Raw genomic sequence first — 17,326 nt, 5'->3', positions numbered from 1 at the left:
TTCCTCTGTTCTGCTCAGATGCATATACATATGTAATTCAAATACAGACTGAGCCAGCGTGTGCTAAATATCATTTTAATTTCAAGGCCTTGATTTGGGTTTGTTCTTAAATATAGACTAAGCTTTACAGCTTTACATGTGCAAAAGGGAAATGTTTGCAACGACTGCAGAAAACTGCAGCAGGATCTAGTTAGCTATTTGCTTGTGGAGTCATGACTTGCAAGTACAGTCAAAACAACCACTTTGCAATGTCAGCTTATGTATTTTGTGTGAAACGCAGATGAGATACTGACATAACGCATTGAATTTTGTTTTATTTCATTTTAGTTTTCATTCATTCCTATCTTCTAAACAGCTGGATAGATTTCTGCTACTCTTATGGAGTTATTATGCCATATGGTTGTTGTAAATGCAAAATTGTGGTGGTCCTAGTTAATAACTAGTTCCAGATAGTTTAAGGGAGAAAGGAAACCATAAAATTTACTGTTCAGCAAACATTGTAAATAATGTCCTTAGAAGCTACTAGATAGGGAACATATTTATCCTCTCACACACTTCTTTGTTTTGTTCTTGCCAGTATCTTCAATGCAGGGTCTCAAAGCAACATTTCCACTTCTGAATTTAGCAGTCAATCCAAAGTTGATTTACACTGCAGCCAAACTCTCTAGTAGGGATTAGAGTAGTAGTCCTCCTCCTAGAATCTCTGGAGAACAAAATACTAATAAGGTTTGTTTGCGTTGCTGGTCATTTCCACTGCTTTGAGCCTTTGGGGTTAAGAGGGAGTTGAGGATTGAGAATATATAACACAAGACTTTCTTGGTCTTGTGTTAAATGCTGGCAGCTCATCTCACTTGCAGCTGTAACATGCAGCATTGGGTGCAGTACTGGGACCCCAAGATTCACTCATGCCTCTTTCACCTTTGCCTAGTTTAACTGTTTGCACCATAGGAAAGAGGTTAACTCCTGTGTAGATATTTAAGTAATGATGGAACTGTGAAAGCCTAAATTTCTCAGGTGAATACAGTTAAAATGAATGGTGCTGCGTGTTGCTCTGAGTGTGTATTTTTCATAACCATACAGAAACAAGAGAAGCCAAAGTTTGTCTTGTGTGTGACCTTCTCTGAAAATGGTGATACTATTACAGGAGATTCCAGTGGAAACATTTTGGTTTGGGGGAAAGGTAAGACAAGATTCATTGTGTAACCTTATTATAAGGCTGAACTTTTGTGTGATTGTAATCCCATTTTAGGAATGTGTTCTGCTTTTTCTTTTCTTTTTTTTTTTTTTCCCTGGAAAACAAAGTGAATCCCTTGTATGTTGCGAGATCTCTTTGCCTCTGTCAGTTCTTTCGGGATGGATAGAAATGTTCTCAGTGGTGGTTAGTGAAAGAACAAGGGCTAATGGGCACAAATTGAAACATAGGAAATTCCATCTCCATGTGAGGAAGAACTTCTTCACTGTGAGAGTGACAGAGTCCTGGAACAGGCTGCCCAGGGAGGCTGTGGAGTCTCCTTCTCTGGAGATCTTCACAACCCACCTGATTACCACTCTGTGCCACGTGCTCTGGGTGTCCCCGCTGGAGCAGAGGGTTGGATGGATGATCTCTAGAACTCTATTCCAACTTCAACCATTCTGTGATTTTGGGATTCTGTTCTTTGGTGGGTTTTTTGGGTTTTTTTTTTCTCTTAATATGGCATATTTTACTAAGTTTTTGCCTCTTCTGAGTCAGTGCTCTATATTCAAGTGAGGGCTGTTTCCACATGTTCAGAAGACCCTTAGCAAAAACTTCTTTTTAGGTTATGAAGTAGTAGCTAACACAATATATCCATAGGTAAATCAAAAGCAATTTTAAAGGAAAAAGTAGTTCTTGTTTCCTAACTAATGTCAATCTTTTACTTGAGCTAAACATGAAGTCAGTCAGGCTTTGATTCAAGGTGCGTGCTTCTACTATAGAATCACTACTATTTTTTTCTTTATACTTCATAATCATGATGATTCTCAAGTTAGACATACCTTTATTGACATAGGTGACCTGAAGGTGCTGTGAGACTAAGGAAGCACTTGCAGCAATGAGCTTCATCCTTGTGAATTCTCCTTGGCCTCCTGCCTTCCCAATAATAAGATCAGGCCTCTCAGAGAGTGGGTCAGTGCCTCCTGACAGGGCATCAGAGACCCCTATATAGGCAGATTTTAAGTGAATAAATGTACGTTTTTTTAATTGGAAAGTAATATATTTTAGAGATATACTAATCCAGTTCTGTGGAACTGACCATTTTGGTGCAATATTCAATACTTGCCCTCCTCATTTTTAGATATAAAGCTTGACACATAGAGAAATAAAAAGAGATACATAAAACAAAGTGGACAATGAACGATTAAGTCAAATATTTCAGTAGTAACATATTTTTCTCCCTATATCCAGGTACCAATAGAATAAGCCACGCAGTTCAAGGGGCGCATGAAGGTGGAATCTTTGCCCTTTGTATGCTGCGAGACGGCACCCTAGTATCAGGAGGTGGAAAAGATCGGAAGCTAATATCTTGGAATGGAAATTACCAAAAGCTTCACAAAACAGAGGTGATGGCACCTATCTTTTACTCTGTTACTCAAAAGGAGATTTTAGCTATCTTTTAAGCTGACATTCTTACTTTTTTGTTTTGTTTTAGGCTTTTTTTTAGAAATAAACTTTGTGAGAAAGAAAATCAATACTATAGTACCTTTTGAGTAATCGGGTCATTTTTGTGATAGGCTATTCTTTACATAGTATTTTAAATTTAAGATCTATTTGACTTGGAAAACATATCTTCTGATGATATTTTTTGTATTCTTTCTTCATTTTTGCAATTGATCATGTCAGATCAGTTTTTGCTTAAGATACAACAGTATTATGACAGTATTTGAATTATTTTATTTCATTATTTGAATAATATCATTTTTAATCACTTTTTTCCATATATTTTTCTGTTACTTTTTTTTTTCATTTAATAAATTCCTAAAATCAGTTCTATTACAACTGAACTTGAATTTTAAAGTTGACTTTGTTTAGATGGGAATATATGATGCTTTACATACTGGATGAAATTGTATAATCAGTGTAAAACTCTGAGGAGGAGTTTCAACTAAGTTATCTATTACAAAACATTCCAAATATACTTACAACTGGAATGGCATGTTATTTTCAGTAATTTATTTTTTTACCACGGCACAAATACATATTTGTGTCCTTTTTCTAACCGTGGCCTTTGAACATGATTGCTTTCTTTTTCATTATTTTTTCCTGTGGTGGTTTTGTTTGTTCTTTTAAATTTCTTATCTTCTGTTGAGCTTTAAATTGGAGCTTTGTTCTGAGTGTTCCAGACACTGGGGGGCAATTAGAGGAGCGTCACTTGGAGGAAAGCCCTAGTGATATAAAGCCTTGCCCCTACCTCCTAGTAGAAATACTTAGTCTAGTATCAAGGTTGTAATTAAAATATGATGACGTTAGTACAGCATGAAGAAACTGTAACTTTTCTGCTTGCTGGAATACTTAGCTTATCTGTACATGTGGAATGTTCCATGGATAAGGATGTTTTTTCTTGCAATGTTATAAAGACAATTATTAAGCTGATGCAAGTTATAAACTTCTCAAAGCCATGAATATATATTCACATATTTTTTCTCAACTCTGTACAATTTCTGTTAAAATGTACTTGTTAGACTACATGTCTTTAAAAAAATGCTAACACAGACAAGTCATCTTCTAATCTGACTTATCTATCTGTTTGTCTCTTACGAACACAGATTCCAGAGAAGTTTGGTCCAATAAGGACAGTAGCAGAGGGAAAAGGTGATGTTGTGTTAATAGGAACCACTAGAAACTTTGTTCTACAGGGAACGCTGTCTGGAGATTTTTTCCCAATTACCCAGGTAAGTCGCTGCCTTACTTGAATATTTCTGTTTCTTTGTACGTAGAAGTATTGGCTAAAGTCAAGCATCATAAATGTGAATTTGTAAAATTTATCATTACGAGGTTTTTGGCAATGAATATTATGAAAAATATGTGTCTATCCAAGGCAATGTATTTGTAGTGCTTTAATATATAATTTTCTTATTTTAATCCTGCTTAAATGTGTTTAGTTTCATTGCTGCTGTCCACCCTGTTAAGAAACATTTCTGTTCATGTAGGGTCACACTGATGAGCTTTGGGGACTTGCAGTCCATTCCTCTAAACCTCAGTTCTTCACTTGTGGACACGACAAACACATCACCCTCTGGGATGCTACTTCTCATCGTCCTATTTGGAACAAGATTATAGATGTATGTGTTTATTAAACAAAACTCCACTCTTCTTAGACAAGTTCTCAATTAATTTGCTTTTTTGTTTTGTATTTTTTGCACTTAGGCCACTCAAGGGAGCATTTGCAAACTCTTACACTACTAATCTAGCATCAGTACCTAGCAATGCTATCATCAATCTTTGATTATTACATGCACTAGCAGAAAATTATTTTAAATAAATAATCATCACTTTCAAACTTTTATATACAAGTCTCAGAGGTTAAAAATTCTATGAAACTTCTTTGAAGTTAGTAACTATTTGAAATTAATAATTCGTTTAAAATTAAGAACGCCCCTCTATCTACTACTAGGACTGGTAAAATTAAAGTAAAAAATTAAGTAAATTTACTAAAATGTCTGCAATTTGGGCGCTGTTTTAGAATATAGAAAGACAAGATAGCATAGACATTTTTGTGCACTGTATTACTTGATTTTCTACTTGCATTTCAAAACTATTTTTGGCATATATCAGAAAAAAAAGTTATTTATTCTGGGACTTTATTCTGTGACATGCAGCACAGGGTTCTGGGTAGCTGTAACACATTGCAGAGAAAATGCACTTTTTATATATTTTCTCATTGGTATACATTTAAATGGCAAGAAAAACATTGTAATTCTCTATGTAGTACAATACTGGTTCTTTTTTTCTTTTCTTTTTTTTTTTTCCCCCCCAAAAGGGACTGTTAATGTCTCGATATTGCAAATCTAAATAAGAAACCCAATTCATGTCCTTAATCTCCCACTAAGCTTCAACTGGCCGGTGCTGAAAAAGTCTGCTGTGTGTGTAGAAGTTACACTTTATCCCTCCATGCAAAGTAATGCATAACTCTGTTGAATAACACACTCACATGCCCTCTTGACAGTAGGTAAACTGCAGCTCTGGTACTTAGTTCTTAGGTCAGCTCTAATTTAGTAAACTGTTTTTGTCTTGTTTGTGAATTGTTGAGAAGCTGCTTTTGCCAATGTTACTGCTAGGAAATCGCTTGCCAAGTTATTTTTTGGTAAGATAGTGCAGAAAAGATCAGGGGCCTTGTGCAGAGGAAAACTCTATTGAGTAATGTCTGAATGAGCTTATTTTTTTTTTCTCAAGTTATATTTTTAAAAAAATCTGTTCCTCAAGAAAAATTGATTTTTGTAATGAACTGAAGTGATGAACAATGTGTGTTTCCTTCTGCAACGTTTCAGGACCCAGCCCAGTCTTCAGGTTTTCATCCTTCGGCACCCGTCGTGGCAGTAGGGACACTAACGGGAAGGTAAGAGGCACAGGGCTGCAGCAGGGGCACCAAGAAGCAGTGCAGGGTTTTTCCTTGCCTAAGGAAACCCTGTCCTTGGAGCAGCAGCCACTGAGCTGAGTGAGGAGAACAGAGCATGAACACGCAACAGGGAGAAGGTCCCTACCCTGGGGACAGCCTGAGACCAGAAGGTGTTCACTGGCCAGGAACTAGGTCAGCAGTAAGACCATGTGCCATCAATGGTGGTGTCACCAAGCCAGTGACTTAAATGTTAAATTTTTATGTGTACCGTTGCAAAGGAGAGCTTCAAGGAGGAGTTTGAAGGTGCATAAGGGATTGACTTTGCAGATGTGCACACAGTTTCCCTGAGGCCCACAGGGCAGCACAGAAGAAATCACATAGGAAAAGGGTGTTCATTTGAAAAGCTAATAAGTGGTTTATTATCTCAAATGCAGTAATATCCAGGGGCTTTAACAGACTTTTGGCAAATTTCCCAGTATTAGGCATGGTAAAGACACATATTAAGAGACTTGTTCTGCCTGAAAATGGACAAAAACAAGGAGAAAAGCAGTAACAATTTTCTGCATTTTACAGGGAAAATCGAGACTTTTGTCGCATAGTGGATCACTGGCAGATCTGTAGGTTTGGTCTTAATTGCCTAGAGTTTGGACCATGGTCTTGTCCTTTCCTTTAATGTCACCTGAGGGCAGACTTTGCTGTCAGTATTGAAAACACTTCGATTCATTAATGAATTATAAATAAATAAATAAAGCAAACCTTCCTGTTAGAAAAATCAATGTGTTCTAATTCTAAGATAAAGCAGTTCTGATTCTTGCTCTTCTTTTCTGTTGCTCTGAGAATTAATATAGGCATCAATTTAAATGTCAGCATAGCATAGAGAAACCTTAAAGGAGAAGGCTAATTATATATAATTCATACTTTATTATAATTAATGACACATGGTAAAACAAAATACAATCTCAAGAATGATATTGGGGTCAGTGTCTGAATTTTTTTTTTTTAAAGACCTTTTTTGGAAGGAAATCACCCTTCTGTTAATGTACAAAATAAGCTGAAACGAGTAGCAGTTGCTGTTTTTCTTTGTGGTGGAAAAACTTATGCAATGTTGCTATTTTGACAGAAGAAAAGTTGGTCAAGAGTGCAGCAGAACTGAATTCCTTATGGAATGATTTATTGGCCTCTTTCTATATTTACAACAGGTGGTTTGTGTTTGACACAGAAACAAAAGACTTGGTCACTGTACACACAGATGGGAACGAACAGCTGTCTGTGATGCGTTACTCACCAGGTTTGCGAGAGTTTAATAGCTGCTTGAAAAAGAAGTGCTGAATTTCTTATTAATTTGGGGGTTTATTTGCTTTAAAATCATTCCCCATTTGCCATATTTAAGATGAAAATAAGTCTGTGGTGAAACACTGGCAACAAGGAGTGGGTCTTCTGCTCTGGTTTTTTTTGTTCTTATTTTCCATTTTCACCCTCATATGCAGCATGGTTGAATGGGGAGGGAAAAGCAAACTGTGCATGTTGTTGCAATTGGGCTTGCCATAAATTGACAGGAGCTGCTTCCAGGACTGCTAGATGTCTTTAAAAGCAGTATTTGTCCCATAAAACTGCTATTTATGATATTGAAACAGACATCAGCTTGTAACTATAAAAGAAAAAATTACATATTTTCTTCAATATTCATGCATTTAAGAAGACTTTCCATTGTGATAAAATAACTCTTTAAAATCATTTTCAATGCTTTCTTACGAGAATAATTACAATGCACTTTTGTATTTATAGATGGAAACTTCTTAGCGATAGGTTCCCATGACAACTGTATTTATATATACGGTGTAAGTGAAAATGGAAGAAAGTACACTCGAATTGGCAAATGCTCAGTAAGTGACCTTTTTTCTCCGTGCTCAATGTTAACAACCAAGTATGTTTTGTAAAATTGTATTAACACAGCTATGTTGAGAGATTCTGTTAGCACAGCTAATACAATATTCTTCTCTTCATAGGGTCATTCCAGCTTTATTACCCATTTGGATTGGTCTGTTAATTCACAATATCTTGTGTCTAATTCAGGGGACTATGAAATCCTATATTGTGAGTAACAAATATATTTTGTCCTTTTGTGCAGATTTTAGGCAGGCTGATTCAGATTTAAAATTTAAATGAGACCCTAAAATTGCAAAGAGAGACCATATGTTTTAATTCATCTGGTACAATCAAAGCCTTTGCATCTTTAAAATCAAAAATGTTGTGGTGCTTTTTTTCTTTTATAGGGATCCCCTCTGCTTGTAAACAAGTAGTGAGTGTTGAAACAACTCGAGATATAGAATGGGCTACTTACACCTGTACGTTAGGATTCCATGTTTTTGGTATGTACAAGCTCTTACAAGCTCTTATAATTGCTATTAACTAATACCTTTTTTTTTTTTTTTAATGAAACATGACTATTCATATTTCAGGGAAAAATAGAGAACTTCTGTTATGTCATTTTTATCACAATCTGTCCTCTTATTTCAATCCAGAAAGGCTCTGATTTAATATATTCTTGCTACCTACAGAGATATGAAATTGCAAGAAAAGTGGAAATCAGGGAAAGAGTCACAAGCTGCCCATTCTGTCACACTAGAAAGGCTTCTCATCTCTTTAGGTGAAACTTGTATGGAAGTTCCATTTCTATGGAATTCGTATAATTTATTTGTGCGACATTTGGACCAAATTTCCCTGTGAGAACCAGTTTTTCTTGGACTTTGTGTTTGCACAGTTAATATAAGAGCTTCCATCACAAAAACACTTGTAATGGACTTTGAGATGATATGTTTAATATAATTAAATGAGATGAAAGATATAGAAAAAAAACAGGAACACATCCAACAAAATATCAAACTGTTAGGAAGGTAAAGCAGAAGTTTAAAGAGCCTGTTTTAGCATAAACAGTAAACAAAGGAGACTTTCAGCCATGTTTCAAGTAGGAAAGATGCAATAGATGTTTGAAAGAGGCAGAAAGGACATATCTAGGGCCTAAATGGCAGGGTGGCGGTAGTAATATTTTAGGTAGAAATACTTGCATTTTGTAAAATTCAAAGCTAGCAGGGTCTTACTAAACATGCAGATTTAGTAAAATAAATCCTGGATGCATAATGTATTTCTCTCATAGGAGGGATGAAGGGCACTGTAGAAATGTTGAATATATTCCAACCTCTAATCTTTGGGGCTTGAGTTTATCTGACTCAGTTTCACAAAGTCACAGCATTTTGGGGTTTTCCAGTAAAGGCTCAGATATTCTGAAATGATGAAAATATTTAAGTTAGTATTCCATGCTTTATAAATTGAACCTGTGCAAAATATAGTGCTATTAAAATGTGAGGCTGCTTTTGACACATCAAGAGCCATAAGAGAAGGGTGTTGCACCTAGGAGGAGTTTCCTTCACTCTGCATCATCATCAGCTTTTCGGGTGAGACTGTAGAACAAAATGTTCTACTGGGCCAGTGAGGAACATGTGGAAGCATCATATACTTTTTATAGTTTTTTTAAGCTAGAGACAAGTCTGTGAAGTAAATAAAAGGACATTCTGCTAAGTAAGACCTCAGGATGGAGAAAAGAAATTGTAGAGATGGTTATTTCCCCTAAATGAGATGAAGGACACAAACTCTCCCAGCACAGAGGAAAGATAGAAATGACAGAAAGAGAGAAACTTTGCTAAAGAATGCTGACCTCTTCTACAGGGAGGAGGACTGCAGAAGGTAGGAACTGTACTGGAGAGCCAAGGGGAAACATAAGCAAAACCTAAACATAACTGCATGCTTGTGACAAGTACAGAAATAACAGAAGGACCAAGGGCAGCATTGGTCTGCTACTCAGATGCAGAGGAGAGAGCGAGGACATGGAGAAGGCAAGAGGTGTGCGAGTGTTTTTTGAATCCACCTTCATTAAATGGCCTTCTACAGAGTGATGGCTAGCGCAGTTAGTGCCAGCACCAAAAGGGTAAGATCTCTCTTCTTTTTGTTGGGAAGGAATTTTAGAAAATGAGTTAGATATATTCGAAATATCTGAGTAGGATGAACCTCATGGCATTGTAAAAACAACTGTTTGATGTCATGACAGGACCGTGAGTGACTTGTTTTCAGGACCTCACAGAGAATGTGTAAGGTAGTGGAAGAATGTAAAAGAATGAATCAATATCTGTAGACTATATATTTAGAGCCAGGATGGAGATGATACAGTACAAAGCTAGTGACTAGAATCATAAATAGAAGAAGTCCATACATTCTAAGTTGGAATTGTATTGGAAGCTGGTCCAGTAATGGAAGTTGGAGGTCACTCTACTCTTCAGTTAGCCCACCAGAGCCTTTGAGCGGCCACCTTGAGCAGTGTCCAGTGCTTGCCAGGATTGCCCTACTGGATAAGAAGAAGCAGCCACAGCATCAAAGGTGTGAAGCATCCAGTAAATGGATGTTCACCAGCTGCTGACTGACTGATACTGGAGACATTTTCTTAGATATTAGCTAGATATCGTAAAGAGTATGCCCAACATTCTCAGTTTAGCACAATCAGTGCTGGGTGGAAAACGAACACTGATCTGTTGAACACCTGCCTTCAAGAATGGGAACAGATTAGTCAGCCTGGAAGTATTTGGAAATGATTCAACCAAAAGTCAACAGCATGTAAGGAAACATGTTCAATGAAGAATATTCCAGTGATGTAAACACATGTAAGCTTGCAGGACAAAAGACTATTAAACACTTCCTGATCTATATGCACTTGAAAGATCCAGGTGCTACCCAACAAGGCGCCAAGTCATATCACATGTCCACTATGTGAAAAATATGTATGTGAGTTGACAGACAAGAGAAGAAAAAATGTAGGATGCTGTGAAAAGCCTGAGAACACATTGCAAACAAGCTAGGAAAGCTCTGAGGCTGAGCTGGTGCAAAGCAAATTAGAAAGCTGTACACTTAATATTATTTTTATTTAAATACTTTATTAATAATATGGATGATAAAGCAGTATGTTTATTTAATCTGTAGGTGTCATTAAGCTGCAGGAGTAGCAGTTACAATTTTCTTGACAGACTAATGGTATGAAAAAAGGAGGCGATTCAATGGGGACAAATAGAAAGTTATGCAGTGAAGCAGCATAAGCCAAATTGCACAGATACAGAATGGAGGGTAGCTGACAAGACAGCAGTTCTGCACAGAAAGATGCTTGCCAACGAACTAGACATGAGGCAGCATTATTGTGCTGTTGTGAAAAAGGCAGATGCATTAGTAGGATATATAATGAAAAGGATGGCATACAAAATGTGAAGTAATTGTCCATTTATCCTCCGTATCTGCTGCAGTCACAGCTGGAATACTGTTTCTGGGTTTTATCCGTTGAACCAACAGATAATGTGGTCTAAATGTTGAGTAGCAAGAATAATAATACATGTAAATACTGTTCTGGGGGAAAAGATGTAAATGAATGAGTTCTAGAGAAGAGAAGGAGAAAATAGACTGGCATCAGTCTGCAAATAAGAGAAATGATCTCTTTTGCATGTCCATACAGGAGCAAACAAAAAAATAGTGGACTAATTTTTCAGCAAAAGTCATTCAGTTTACCCTTTAGGAAAAACCAACAGTGAGAATAGTGGGTTACTGGAATCGCTTATGAAAGATCATAGATTCTCAGAGAAAAAAAGTAAACTGATACGATTCTTTCCCATATCAGAATGAAAATCTTGTTTTTTAAACCATTTCCTCCATATTGCCCTCTTGAGAAGACTCCTCTCCCTTTTCAGCTGGCATGATGTGTTCATGAAAATCTTGTTTTTTAAACCATTTCCTCCATATTGCCCTCTTGAGAAGACTCCTCTCCCTTTTCAGCTGGCATGATGTGTTCGTACAGCTTCCTTTTTGACAAAGCAGTTACTTAAAACAGCCTTTCTGTCTCTTTTTTCTGTGCCCTATTCGTAACCCCATGTTAGCTGTGAGTACTGTATTTCTCCCCTGCACATTCTTTTTTTTTTTTTTTTTTCCTGCATTTTTCCTTTTGCCTTATATTCTTAATTCAGCAAAGAGGTGTTTTCATACGTGATGTCAAGAGAATTAATGGCATTCCACAAATCAATACTTGCTGTTTCATTTGATTACTTGTAATTCCTCAAAGATCATTGCAGATGAAATGATTGCCTTTCAGTGCTTTTGTACTTTTATGTACAACATACAAAAATGATATTTGGGAGGAACCCCATGTATGGCAAGTGCTATTCTACAGTTCAAGACAGGTTCCCATTCTGAGGTTCGCTTTAGTCCAAATGACAGAATCTAGCTGGAGCGTAGGGTAAGCAGAGGGGAGAGTGCCCAGCTCTGTATACAAACAAACAAACAAAAGAAGTTTCAATAAGGAGCTGGATTTCAGTACTATTTCAGCAGATAAACGTTGAGGAGCTTTTAAAATATGGTACAAAGATTTGTCCTTGTATCAAGAAGCATATAGTTTAATTTTAGAACAACACTGCAGGATCAGCAAGGAATTGAGGACATGAGTAAGTAGGAGAATTACTTAGAGTAAAATAAAACCATTTAAGGATTTTATAATATGTTTTGTTTGTATTTGAGGGATCTATTTATTATTTGAATGACATTTTTAAATTGTTTTAGATAAGTTTTTAGACTGCAATAATTTGAATAAAGTGTGTTGGGTCATTTGATAGTAGTGTGGAGCAGAAGGGAAGAATAAAAACAGTAATGATCAATTCTCTGCATAACCATGTAAAAATCCCTGTAGACTCAGCTAGATGACCGTAATTTAGCAGAATACTTTCCTGAAGTAAAAATCACTTTGCTGAGTAGAAAGAATAAACAGAAGCATTTCTTTGTGCTTAATTTCCTGTTAGGGTTTAGACTTTTGCTGGAGCTTAAGTACACATATTGACCCAACCATAGTCGTTTTTAAAGTTTTTAATTTTTTTAACAAGTAATCTTTGATCCAAATTATAACAAAAACCTGAGCTACCACTTGTATTTCCATTACAGAAACCTTTAATTATTCCCTCCACATTTCAGGGGTATGGCCTGAAGGTTCAGATGGAACAGACATCAATGCTGTCTGTCGATCCCATGGGAGAAAACTGCTATCAACAGGGGATGATTTTGGCAAAGTCCATCTCTTCTCATATCCCTGCTCACAGTTTAGGGTAAGTTTAAAAAAAATCAGTCGTGTAACTCTTGCTAACACGGGAATTTTTTGCCCTACATACAAATAAGTAGGTTTACTTACAGGATAAAGGCTGCTAGTTATTGCTGATTGACACTAACGCAAAATGTTAAATTTGATTAAATATCACAATGTTTCAGGAGATTAAAGTGCATGTTTTTATTCCATCATAGTTTGAATGTTACGCTCTAATGTTAAATTTTATGACAATTTATATTCTCACTAATGTGGTGTTTTCCAGGCTCCAAGCCATGTGTATGGTGGACACAGTAGTCATGTGACTAATGTAGATTTTCTCTGTGAGGACACCCATCTCATCTCCACCGGCGGAAAAGATACAAGTATCATGCAGTGGCGAGTCATTTAGAGCAAACTTCAGCGTGAACACACACAGTCGAGTCGACCATGCACAGAACTTCTGTATAAACTGTATATTTAAAACTTAACAGTATGGTTGCAGTTTAGCCTGGTCACTGTGATTTTTGTTTAAAGAATTTTTACAAACCTCAGGAAAAATAAGCCCTGTGCTGGTTACATTACTCAGTCTAGTATTTTTTTTTTCTTCCATTGTGTCACACCTTAAGAATAATTGTTTTATCTTTTGTTGTACAATATACAATGCAGTACAAGTTTAATATGAAGATGTGGCTTGACAGTTTGCAATACAGTGGTATCATCAGAATGTGACTATCTTAAATATTTTCTATAAACACTGCTACAATGGTCACAAAAATGCCTTTCAAAGACTGTATATATGTGCTTATTTGTTTCACTATCTACACTTTGTACTGTATATCTATTCATTTAGAAAAACCTATGGCAACACTGAGGTACTGAATCACTTCTGGTGAAAGATGATGAATTGATACAAAAGGTATAAATCAAGCTGAAAGATGCAGAAATTAACATGTTTTAGATCTGAAAATGTGAATTTTAGTAAATTTGCATTCTCTTGGGAATAGCACACCTTAGATATCACCTGTGAGGAGTTTTATTCCCTTTGAAATCAGCAAATCAGCAGATTATGCCCTAGTTTAACCGGAATATCTCAGCAGGGGTTACAGATGTTTGTGGTTCAGGTACTCCACAAGTTTAAATCAAAACCTTTTTAGTTGAATATGAACAATTTCTTATTTCAGAACAAAGCAAAACAACTTGACCACATCCCCATTATTGGTGTATTTAACTAATATGTATATTAATCAGCATGATACTATATTGTACATGTATAAGATTTTAGCAGTTCATAACAAATGGTAAGGCAATCTAGCTTTACTTTTTTATGCTTACGGATATTGTATATTTGTATTTTAAGACCAAGTAGACCAAGTCTAAAGATATCTTTTTAAGTGTACCATAAACCTGCAGAGGGTAAAAGAAGTCTTGGAAGTCTACATGAGACATTAATGTGTAACTTCTGGCCCCTGTGTTTTGTGCATGGATGGATATTTATAGTATGAAATAAGATTGTGTTTTGCAATGAAGTAATAGTGGAGGTGGTATAAAATGGTTAAGAAGGCCTTATCAATGTTGATTGTGACACAGATTGAAATGTATTGTTTACTTTGACGAATGTATCTGAAGAATTTTAAAACAGAGGAGTTCTAAGCAGACTCGAAGAAAGATAATATTAAAATTTTGGTTGTAATGAACAGTAAGCGCTAATTCATTGGACTCTAAAGCACTGGTTGTTTAGAGTGATTGAAATGAAACATAACCAATAAATTTTGAACTTTTTTATTACATCTCCATCCTGCTACACTGAAAGTGCAGGACACCAATAAACATGTATTAAAGTGAATTTTTAATGTGTTCTTCCTGTGCAATTTAATAGATTACTTTCGATGTGAAAAAAATTGCTGTCTGATAGATACGTTACCTAGTGAGGCACATTTGTGAATTTTGAATAAGACACCTAAGACTCTTTGAATGAGATGCATTTGTGCAAATACTTAGGGATAAAATGTAAATTTGGGGGAACATAATTTCAGGCATGTGGATAAACGCTAATGCATACGTGGTGGATAAACCTCAGTCTTCTTAACAGCCAAGCAAGGGTTGCTTTCAGCTACGGCCTTTCCTGATTCCACCTCCTGGTACTACATATGATGGTCTGCTGAGGACACTGTTGGCAGAGGGATGCCAGGCCACTGCAGAGGGTTATCTTCATTGCAAGAGTTCCTGGTGATGTTCTGTGTCAGAAAATCCTGCCTGGGGGCAAGTGCCTAAGGCCAAGGTTTCAGGGCCACTTTGAGCTGCCTTAAACTAGCACTGTCCCTGCTTATTCCCATCGTAGGTAGCAACACAAGGGTTAATGGGGCCATAGGCAGAGCCACTGGGAGATGGATTTGAGTTAAAATTAATTCAGGGAGAAAAAAGGCAAGCAAGAGACAGCTACGACTGAGTCTTGGGATATGGTGTGTTTCTGATCCCTTTCTTCATTTCAGACTATTTCCCTGACAAGATATGGGTGAGGAAGCCCCTGTGGTCAAAGGGGATCAAAAGGGATTTTCAACAGTCCCATCCTGAATGTGCTCCTGTTGCTCCTCTATTTCTATTTTTTTGCTCTTAAATGTGCCTTTGTTCCTCTGTGAGAACATGAAAGATATATTGGCTGAATTCGCAAATTGTGGGTAACTTCTTGAGCCAAATGTCCTTTTGATGACTAGTTAAGATATTCTTTCCTCATTATCCAGGAAATTATTTGCAATTTTACCATTGTTGTGTGTAATCCAGCACATCTGCTGTTCTCTTTCTGTGTCATTTTCCTCACTTCTTTCTTCCAACTCTGTCATAAATATTCCTTTGCTGCTCCAATGTGACCAACCTATTGTTTTTTTTTTCAATCTTCTCACCATTATAAATCCACATCAAACTCCCATGTACTCACATGTTTGTTCTTACTCACTTTTCATGGCACTTAGCCCAGTCTGGGTCTTCTGCTCTGCCTGTCCTCTCAGTTTCCCACATCATCCCCACAACAGCCTTCAGCTCTGCTCAGTTTCTCAGTTCTTTCATCTATTTATTTTCTCAGGAATGCCCTCTTTGGGGCTAAAAAAGCAGAATTTACTTTGCATGTTTCATGCCCTCAGTAGCACCTGGTACTGCAGCCCCTGGATCCCTTCACCTAATGCTGTTTTGTCCTCTCCCACCATTCCACAGAGTCTAAGGATAGGGAGAGAAGTCCTAGATAGGACCGGGCTTTGGCTTCAAATCCATCGTTCATCCATATTGCCACCATCTACCAACTATGGAGCTAGGTCTCCTCTGCTGAGGAGCAGAGCTAGGAGCCAGGAGCAGAGCTACCAGCCATAGAGCTAGGTCACCATTGCTGATCCCTGCTTTTCTTTCTGCTCATCTCCAGCATTGCCCTGCCATGACTTCAGCTCCCAGGTGCCTCTCCTTTCTAGCCCTTGCCTGCACATTTTGCTCTTCTTACCTGCTTATAAAACCCATGGTCCTGAATACCTCTGTGATCACTTTGTGGCCAACTTCCTGGTTTCTTACAACATTACAGATCAGATATCCATATCTATGCTGCTACTTTGATCTCAGCTTATCAATATCAAAGACTTTGCATCTGCTTTTAGACCTTCCTTCCTCTTCCATCCTTCGATTAATGTGCTGAGATGATCAATACCACTTCACTGCTTCGTGATTGTCCTCCATTTATCTGCACGCATCCTTGTAATGTACATCACATGCTCAAATTATGAAATATTTTTGGAGCAGGGTTTTTTTTCTCTCTGCCATTGTATACTTCCAAGCAATAGGATCTTGGGATCTACAGTCAAAACTCCGAAGTAGTATAAGAGTTGCATAAGCCAGACTGCCACTTTGTCCAACGCGATGAGCAGGTATATTCAGGTAATATTTCTTGGTATCAGGATTTTCAAAGTGATTCGCTACTGGAGTTCATTTTATCTCTTCCCCAAGTCTTAAATTATTCAGTAAGCAATAGATATGCTTTCAAAAGATGCCTTTCTTCCCCTAGTATATGCTTACAAAACAAATACAGAATCTGTATTTTAGGCCAATTTCAAATCAATGCTTTTCATCATTATTTTTACATCTCCTTCCTGAAATAAATATATTTATTTTACTCCTAAAAGACAAATATTTATGGTATGTCAAAACTACAATCTTTGTATTTTGCTATATATTATGTTGTTTTTTATTTAAATTGTTATCTCTAAATTCATTATTGCATAGATGCTTATTATCATAAGCCTAGTGCCTAGTTTTGATATGGGGTTAAAACCTGACAGATATTAATAATTTCCAGCTGATGAGCTCCACAAAAATCAGCCACTGTATTAAAAAAGAGTCAAGAAAGGGAAGAGAAAGTAACTTCCAATTCTAGTAAATAAAAAGCTCCATTTAAGACAAAGAAAAAAAAATCTCTCATCTAGGAAGTCCTTTCTATAAAATGCATTTTTTACTATTCTAATTAATAGTAGATGATATTTTCTACCAGAAAAGCTTGGGTGAAATGTGTTCTTCCTTCAAAAGAACTAATTTTAGAATATATTATTTCCCTTCAAAATTATTCATGTGACAA

General features: G+C 36.7%; 1 protein-coding gene across 5 annotated transcripts in view; it reads left to right on the top strand.

The window, feature by feature from the left end:
* Positions 1-14,454, top strand: part of EML1 (echinoderm microtubule associated protein like 1) — a 113,037-nt gene extending 98,583 nt beyond the window's left edge. For all 5 annotated transcript variants that reach the window (XM_026050423.1, XM_026050422.1, XM_026050421.1 and 2 more), the window contains 11 exons: positions 1,081-1,180; positions 2,423-2,577; positions 3,781-3,906; positions 4,165-4,296; positions 5,503-5,570; positions 6,770-6,858; positions 7,356-7,453; positions 7,577-7,664; positions 7,844-7,939; positions 12,615-12,745; positions 13,007-14,454. In XM_026050423.1, coding sequence (XP_025906208.1) covers positions 1,081-1,180; positions 2,423-2,577; positions 3,781-3,906; positions 4,165-4,296; positions 5,503-5,570; positions 6,770-6,858; positions 7,356-7,453; positions 7,577-7,664; positions 7,844-7,939; positions 12,615-12,745; positions 13,007-13,132 — 1,209 coding nt within the window. In that variant the 3' untranslated portion in view covers positions 13,133-14,454. The remainder of the gene's footprint in view (positions 1-1,080; positions 1,181-2,422; positions 2,578-3,780; positions 3,907-4,164; positions 4,297-5,502; positions 5,571-6,769; positions 6,859-7,355; positions 7,454-7,576; positions 7,665-7,843; positions 7,940-12,614; positions 12,746-13,006) is intronic.
* Positions 14,455-17,326: the final 2,872 nt, after the last annotated feature.

Source organism: Nothoprocta perdicaria, unplaced genomic scaffold (genome assembly GCF_003342845.1).
Source record: "Nothoprocta perdicaria isolate Ctin4 unplaced genomic scaffold, notPer1 scaffold_69, whole genome shotgun sequence".
NCBI classification, from domain to species: Eukaryota; Metazoa; Chordata; class Aves; order Tinamiformes; family Tinamidae; genus Nothoprocta; species Nothoprocta perdicaria.
Note: the sequence above shows the minus strand (reverse complement) of the source record. Positions and strands in the feature narration are given on the sequence as shown.